General features: G+C 30.8%; 1 protein-coding gene across 2 annotated transcripts; it reads left to right on the forward strand.

The window, feature by feature from the left end:
• The first annotated feature begins 6,358 nt into the window (after nucleotides 1-6,358).
• JAG (C2H2 and C2HC zinc fingers superfamily protein) lies at nucleotides 6,359-8,849 on the forward strand. 2 transcript variants are annotated; one of them, XM_068635570.2, is made up of 5 exons: nucleotides 6,359-6,700; nucleotides 6,820-6,914; nucleotides 7,427-7,558; nucleotides 7,838-7,925; nucleotides 8,078-8,849. In XM_068635570.2, coding segments are annotated over exons 1-5 (768 nt in total). In that variant the 5' UTR covers nucleotides 6,359-6,698; the 3' UTR covers nucleotides 8,529-8,849. The 2 variants fall into 2 exon arrangements, with proteins under 2 accessions (XP_068491671.1, XP_068491670.1); XM_068635569.2 differs by lacking the exon at nucleotides 6,359-6,700 and having other exon boundaries at nucleotides 6,782-6,914.
• The last annotated feature ends 224 nt before the right edge of the window (nucleotides 8,850-9,073 follow it).

The raw sequence follows: 9,073 nt of genomic DNA on the forward strand, positions 1-9,073 counted from the left end.
ACATTATCTAACTACTTCAATTGAAAAAAGAGATTTTTTATGAATATGATATATATATATATATATATATATATATATATATATATATATATATATATCTTTTATTTAAAATAAACAATACCAAGTGCACAACTCCAATCTTTAGCTGGTTTGGCTAGGGTATAGGCAACAGAGCCAATTTATTTAATGTGTGTGAAGTCCTTTTTCTTTTTTAACAACCTAGTAATGCATTTACATTTTATTTTATTTTATCAATACAAAATGTATTAGGAAACCTCCTATTTTCAGTGACATAGTGAATAAAAAGGTGATAATTTAAATAAAATGCTGCCGCTAATAAGTCATTGTAAACGTTTGTTAATGTAGTAAAAACTAATACGACCCACGGGATTTATTTTGTTATAAAATAAAATTGAATTATAATTTTTTTTTTATCTAATAGCACACTATTGTTATGAAGCACAATATTGGTTGTACAATTAATAAGAAACGAAAATAATTAGAAGAAGTAACAAAATGAGACATGAAATATAAAAATATTTTTGTATATATGCGCCCAATTTTTAGTATTGACCACGTGAAAATATTAAGTCAATACACTTTAAGGAAGCACACAAACAATTAACAAGTAAAAGTGAAGAAACAAACAGAAGAAGAAAAGAAGGAAATATTTTTTGATAATGTACATATTTAAAAGATAATGAAAAAACATATATTTGTAGAAATGAAAGTTACAAAAAGTAAGAGAAACAACACAAATAATAAGACATCAAAATACAAGCGCTTTCATGTGTATAGGTGACATAATTTTAGTTTTGAGAACATGAGATTATTAAATGCACAAATTTAAAATAAGACAACACATTAATCATAGTAGTGGAAAACATAACTTTCATGTAAGTGACATATCATAAAAAAAAATCAACACAAATAATAACAAATGAAATTATTATGTAAGTGACATAACTTTCATGTAAGTGACATATCATATATTAAATTATTATGTCAACACATTTAAATTAACAGATCACATTACATACATATAAATATCTTAATGAAAAAAATACACCTAGAAATGAAAGTAACAAAAAATATAAAAATATATATAAAAAAATAACATATAAAATATAGATGAGTGATTTTGTAACTATCTTAATTTGAAAGTTATTATAAAAAAAATGTGTAAGCAAAGTAGTTTTTTTTTTCAAAAAACATAAATGTGAATAAAGAGCACTATGCAACAAAACATTTAAAAATATATTATATTAATTATAATTTGTAGTGCTGAAGCACAACTATCATTACAAAGCACCAGATCATTCCTGCAAGTAATAAAAAAATTATCATAAATATAATTAGTAAAAATAAAATTGAAAATGCCAATAACATAAATGTAAGGCTGATAGTACAACTATAAATGAGTATGACAAAACATAACATAAATTAAAAATTAACATATATGAAATATAGAGGTGCAAGTTTGTCTATGTTAACATTTCAGTGAAGAATACATTAAATTATTAAATCAACATAGTTAAAATAAGTCAATAAATTAGGAGTTAAAAAATAGAAATAAGAAAGAAAACTATTTTTTTTATCCAAAAACACGATTGTCATTGCAAAGCATTATCAAAGGAGATTATTACACTACAAGAAAATCATGAAATAGAAACCAATGTTTAGAAACCAAAATAATTAGTTGCAATAATAACTAAATTAGAGACCATTTTGGAAACTAAAACAAAAATTGGTTTTTAAATTAGTTTCTATTATTGTTAAATAGTTTCTAAATTGGTCTCTAATTAGCAACCAAGATTTTAGAGACTAAATTTAGAAACTATTTAACAATAATAGAAAATTTAGAAACCAATCTTTGTTTTAGTTTCTAAAATGGTCTCTAATTTAGTTACTTTGCAACTAATTTTTTGGTTTCTAAAAATTAGTTTCTATTTGATGATTTTCTTGTAGTGTTAGTTTTATTTATGAAAAATAATAAAGAAATGATAAATGAGATTGTTGGAGATCCCATATCGACTAGAGATTAGGATATTTTATTCTTTATAAGTGAGTGTACACCTCACTTTATAAGTCGGTTTCATGAGATTGAGTTAGATTTAAAGTTTACTTATTAACATGATATGAGAGTCTTTAAGGCTTGGGTTGAATGTTGTTTAGGAGGCTTTTAGTTAGTTAGTTTGTTTGTTAGGTTACCTTAGGAGAGTTTGTTGGGCCTATCGCGTGGCACCCGATATTGGTCCGTTAAAAAACATTTACAAAATTTACTATATTAATTATAATTTTATGGTAGAGCACAACAATAAATATTAGTATTATCTACGGATTTTTGCTCACGGATCTAAATCCGTAGGTAAATTCAGCATTACTTACGGATAATACTTACGAATATTACTTACGGACAACATTACTTACGAATATTACCCATAAATATGAATCTGTAGGTAAATTCAGCATTACCTACCAATTATTACTCATAGATCTCTATTACATACCAACTTTATCTACAAATTTCTATTACCTACAAACTATTACCCATAAATCTTTATTACATACCAACTATTATTCACAAATCTCTATTACGTACAAACTATTACCCACAAATTTCTATTACGTACTAACTATTACCCATGAATCTCTATTACCTACTAATTATTACCCACAAATCTCTATTACCTATAAATTATACTCACGGATCTCTATTACCTACAAATTATTATCCATGAATCTCTATTATCTACCAATTATTATCATAATAACTATAGACATAATATTAAAAAAATTACTATAATATATTAATATTTATAAAATCCTAACAAATATTCATAAATAATAATAATAATAACTAATAGGTATACATATTATTAATATTATAAAATTAATAATATTAATATAATAATATAAAAAATATTATTAGTATTATATTAATAATATGAATAATATTATTAATGATATTAATAATATGAATAAAATTAATAAAATTAATAATATTAGTAATAATATTAATATATTAATAATAATAATTAATAATATTAATATATTAATAATAATTAATAATATTAATATATTAATAATAATTAATAATAATTAATAATATTAATATATTAATAATAATTAATAATATTAATATATTAATAATAATTAATAATGTTAATAATATTAATAACATTATTATAATAATTAATAACGTTTTTAATTTGAATAATAATAATATTAATGAAATTTATAATATAAATGATATTAAATATATGAATATAATGACATTTATAACTCCCTTAACAATATTCGCAATTTTTTTTTTATCGACAAGGAAAAAATAAATATGGATATCTTTAAATGTGGTCCAATTCTTATATATCCTGAACATCTAACAATCAATTCAACCTAAGAAAACCCACATCCCTTCACAAACAGTACAAAAAAAAAAAATACTTTTGATCAACCTATAACAAATCACATATTTCTAATCGAAAACATAATGGATCTAAACATGAATTGGAGAAGAAAAAATAGACTGATGTAATTTTGGAAATAATCCAAGACCAAACCATTTTTTATTCTTAAAGACATATTATTTTGTATTTGTCTCAATGTTTTTAAAAGGGATAGTGTTAACTATTTTTTAGGCAATCAAATACATAAGTAAAATTTGGAGAAAGTAATTACGAAGAAAAACGTAAGTATTGAAGATAAAACAGAATTAAAATTTAATAGGCGCAATAAATTAAATGATGAAATGAAGAAAACAATTAAAAAATATTACATAAAAGTTATTTTTGGATATATAGCCAAAGCTTCCTGATTTTGATTAAAGTTGCTGTCAGTATCTGTGTAAACATTAATTAATCTATCTTTTTAGTCAGGTTAGGCTATTCAAAAAAGATACTTCTCAGACCAAAGATAAATATATCTCAATTTGCACATCAAATATTAGTATCCCTGGGTAAAAAATTCAAACCAAATGATCAAAGGCAATCCATTAACTTTTTCGCATGTTTGGGGACTTTTTTTTTATATTTTTGACATAAATGTTAATTGTAATATATATTCAAAATTATGAATATTAAATGTTTTTTTCAACAATTAAAACTAGAAAAGAAAAGTGATTCAAATGCCTATTAATTATTTTGGTGTCAGATAATTTATTATTTTTTTCATGGGAAGAAGTTGTTATTAGAGATTGCTATCAGTAGGTCTAATCATGGTATTTATACTGGTATGCACTATTTACTGCCACACCAGAGGTCAAGCTTGACCTAAAAGAGAAGAAACTTTGAATTGTTTGTAAACAGTTGATTGTACAATTATGGCTTTCTAAACTTTAAGGATTAATTTGGTTTGGTGATAAAAATGATTTGATTTAATCTGGTTTGAAAATTTTGCTGTAGTGTACTGTCGGTTGGTCTCATGAGTTGAAACCTGTTGAGATTGCATCATTGAAGAGCTACCCCACGCCTCAAATGAATTTGTCAGAAAACTTTTTTACCTCTAATAGATATCACCATAATCTGATTTGTAGTACCACGATCCGGAACAGGTATTTTCTCCTCTCCACGTTTTCATCAATAGAATCCAAAATGCCTGAGAAGTTTTGAAGTATGAAGTAGTTTTAATGTTTCATTTGATTTTGTTACCAATATTGAGTTGGTGATGGTCTGAACATGTATGCAGTTTGTTAATTTGTTTTATTTCTCTCCCTAAAAATTCTCTTCATTTTGCTTCCCGTCTACATTATTAACTAGTACACATAAATGCAATGCACTTTCTGTCACAATGGGAAAGGTAACAACTTTTCAATTTAAATTTTGACTGCTTGAAAGGAAGGAGGGCAGCATGGTGATGAAGACAATTTCCTCTACTGGTTTGTAAGTTGGCCTTGCTAGAGTTCTGAACATGGAAGAAATGTTTGTTGGATTTACTGCTTAAATTGGTGAAGGACCACTTTAAAAGTAATCATATATAGACACACACTTACAAGAAAAAATTTCAGATAGTTGGGGCGCGCTCATATTGCATGAATCTTTGGGTCCAGGTTTTAAAAATATCAAATGTCTCTTGCAACATTTTCTTCATAGTACCAACCAGCTAGTCAAGGCCAGCTGCAGTAGTGTGGTCCATGAATCACCTGATTTTAATGCCTAGCTAGCTCTCTTATTAGGCAGTGTCTTCTTTCTCCTTTATAACCATTTCAGGTGTGGTGGGGAAAACCTCTCACTTTGTGGACAAGAGGCCCTCTCTAATTATTGTTTCTTTTTGCCATTTCACATATATTCTGCTCCAAATCAAGAGGCACACCTTAATTAAATTCAACAAACTTACGTCAATCACTAGGTAATTAAACAACTGGTTAATTCAAGCTATAGCAACATTTTGTATATGTTTGGATTCTCAGAACTGTTTCAATGCTTAAAAGTATAAATTATTTAAAGTAAATATAACTTTGCAATACACAAACACAAACACACGTATATTCTCTATCAGTTACACAGAGACTAGAGAGTTTGGATTCAATGAAATGCATCTAAAGAGAACAGAGAATATAATGATGAAAACATAAAGAAATTTGAAATCCATTTCTTCACTTTCTTCATGCACATCTAGTGAAAAGGACTATGTATATGTAATCTATGAGATATAGCAACTTTCAAAGAATAAAACAATAAGTGGGGGTCGAGTCTATCCCAACTTAGATTGCAAAAAACCCTAATGATAGATACTGATAGCAACCCTTCGTGGATGCAAGTCTAAGTCCCCTGGGTAGAATTTTACACCCAGAAGGAGGCATTGAGCTATTGTGGACCATACACAACCTGTTCTCAAACATCCCCCTCTTTAAGCACAATAACCACGCTAAAATGTCTACGTACGCTATGCCTTGTCTTGCTTTCTTTCTGGTATAAATGTCATCTTTCATTCTTAGGGCAACCTTTAATGCTCAAAGATTTGTACTATACATTTGATTGCCATCCTTTGTTGGTAAAGATTTTCTTTTCGAATATTAGTTAATCATTTTTTTCAATGCATTTGACTGAAATTATTTGAATATTTTTGAACCCTTTCTTGGCAGTTCCAGCTAGGGCAAATAAAAAAACAAAAAAAAACTAGAGGCGGAAGCTTCGTATAATTATCCAATAACCACTATAAAGCTCATTTTCTTTCTATCTTTCTTCATCATATAATTCATTTTTATATTTTTTTTCCCTCTTATCTTGATACATATATTAATATGATTTGGCAGTGTATTAGGAATAATTAATACAAAAGCAACATGTTTCTGAATCCTTTTCTAATTCCGTCTGTCATTTCCCAAGTCTCAACCAAACCAGACGAAGCTAGGTAGCATTTTGCGAAAACCTGATTAAGCCCCCCACTCCCACTACCACACTCACGCTCTCCTTTTAAAGTCACGAGACCCACTGTCCCCATTGTTCATTCAATTTTTTGTGTGGGGGGAGATAAGAGAGAGAGAGAGAGTGGCAGAGGAACTGATAGAGAACTTTCAAAGCTCTTTATCTTCTACCATCACTCAACTAGCCTCTATATTGCAGTCTCAAACTGAAAGTCTAACATATTTTGTAAAAACCTTTAGTTTTATCCGCCCATCTGAAACAAAGAGTGTTTGCCTCACATCGTTTTTTTTCCTCCTTTCTCTTTCTTTCTCTCTCTCTCTCTCTGTCGGTACCATGTAGGTCTTCTCCCGCTACTATACCTTCACACCCTTTTCTGATTCAGTATCTCCTCCTCTTTCTCCTTCTCTAACCCTTAACTTTTTCTCTCTCTTATGGCTTTGCTGTTTCTTTACAGGAGACCAGAAGGAAACCCGTTAGATCTTAACAATTTGCCCGATGAGTACTCTAGAGATGGCAAACAAGTCCTTGAAGACCATACCTCTTCAACCGGTAAACTTCATGATCGTACCTATACTCTCACATACACGCTAAAATACCAAAGGAACATATTTTTTTCTTTCTATTTTCCGAATTCTATTTCCGAATCACTCACCGTGGGAAGAAGGATTTCACTTTTCACAGGAAACAAAATTGAACACTGCCGTGATTTGTTACCCACCACTTGGGTATATTCTTTGACTATGAAACAGTGCTCATCAAACTCTCTTTTTTCTTTTTATTTCATTCCTGTTTTTGTCCTGGTGTCTTTTTCCTCCTATTCTTCTTTAAACTTGAAAGGTAAACATCATGCAATCTGGAAAAGTAGATAGAAGAAGAAAATACAATAAAGGGGAGTTGTAGTAGTTAGTTAGTAAAGCTAAAAATACTGGTTTTTTCTGTGGGCGGTTGGTTAATTAATTAATTAATTAAATTTATGTGATGGATTTGGGTAATCGAGAATGGGCTTAAAGGGAAAGAAGGGTGTCATGGAAGTTGCTTTAATTGGATGGTTATGGTTGCAGGTTGCAGGAAAAAGAAAAGCGGCGGGAAGGATGGAAAAGACGAGTGTGGGAAGGTCTACGAGTGTAGATTTTGTTCCCTTAAGTTCTGCAAGTCTCAGGCTCTTGGGGGACACATGAACCGCCACCGCCAAGGCTAGTACCACCTATACTATTACCATTACTAACACTTTTCTTTTCTTTTTCTTTTCTTCCTTTTTTTCTTCACCCTCTTTCTTTCCACTCTTTAAACTAAACCATTCACTCAACCAAGTCAATGATTTCCTCATCAAAGGTTGTCATTTCAATCACAAAAAGTTGTGTTTTTTGTTGGATCGCTGAAATTCGAGAGGGCCCCTTTTTGTTTTTTCTTCCTTTCAATTCTTTGCTCTTATTTATTCATTATTATTTTGTTTTTGTGATTCTTTTGGGCAGAGAGGGAAACGGAGACACTGAACCAGGCTCGTCAACTGGTATTTCGTAGTGATCATAGCCTTGCTGCACAAGCTCCCCCTCACTTAGGGTATGTATATATATGCACCATTACTTGTTTCTGTCAAATATTTTTAGCTTGTTTTTCAATTTTCAAGCAGAAGCAAGGTAGCATGCAGACATAATATTAGGGTACACAACAGTGTTTAGTATTGATAAAATTTACTTTGTGGTTATATTTAGATGCTGCCAACCGATAGGAAGCGGTGGTTATCACCCAACAGGAGATCCAACGGCACCACTAAGATTCCCGAGGTACTTCTCAGGTTCATCCTCAACTCACATGCCGCCAGCAGCACCGGCACCGGTAGCACCACAGCCATACCTGTATACCTCACCTACAAGGCCAGTGTCATTTGGGTCATCACACTTCCCTCACCAGCATGCGGTGAATGATTACTATGTGGGTCATGTGATGAGTGGGAGTCACGGACACTATGTGGGAGGAGGAGGAGGAGGAGGAGAGAGCACAAGCAGTTACACATGCATTGGTGCACCGGTGGGACAAGGTGGCGGTGCTCCTGCTGTTAAGGACGGGTCACTGCATAATAATCAGGAGGAAGGGTTGAGTTGGGGAAGGGGCTATCGTTTGGATCCTCCCTCAGCGATCAATCGGTTTCAAGATGGTTTCTAATGAGATTCTTTCTGTGAGGGGTAGTGTTTTTGGTTTGTGTTATGTGGTATCATAAAGACACGCAATCCAGAGAGAGAGAGACATTACAAGCTGACACATGGGGTCATGGAGGTAGCTAAGCTAGGAAGAAGAGAGAGAGAAGTGGTTTTGGTTTATCTACAGTAACCAGGGACAGCTTTTGAGCTTATGGACAGGCTCAGCTACTTTGGCTTGGAGTTGTGGGGGTAAATGGGTGGGATTTGTTTCTTCTCAGCATGCTCTTTTGTATTGCTAGCTAGCTAGCTGGGACAACCAGTTAGATATGAACTGAAACTTTCCAAACTCCCTTTTTGCATTTCTCACTCATTCACTTCCTTTTGCATGGCAAATTACAATCACTTCCCTCCTTATTTTTTTCCCTTCACTATAAATACTATACTATATAATACTAATATATATCTATTTATTAATTAGTACTATATATATATATAATTTTATGGCAGTTTATTTAGCATTTCAAAATTCCCTAAAGCTGAGTGACTCTCCCACTCTCTCTATCCAAACCA

This window comes from Phaseolus vulgaris, chromosome 7 (genome assembly GCF_051622355.1).
Source record: "Phaseolus vulgaris cultivar YP4 chromosome 7, ASM5162235v1, whole genome shotgun sequence".
Taxonomy (NCBI): domain Eukaryota; kingdom Viridiplantae; phylum Streptophyta; class Magnoliopsida; order Fabales; family Fabaceae; genus Phaseolus; species Phaseolus vulgaris.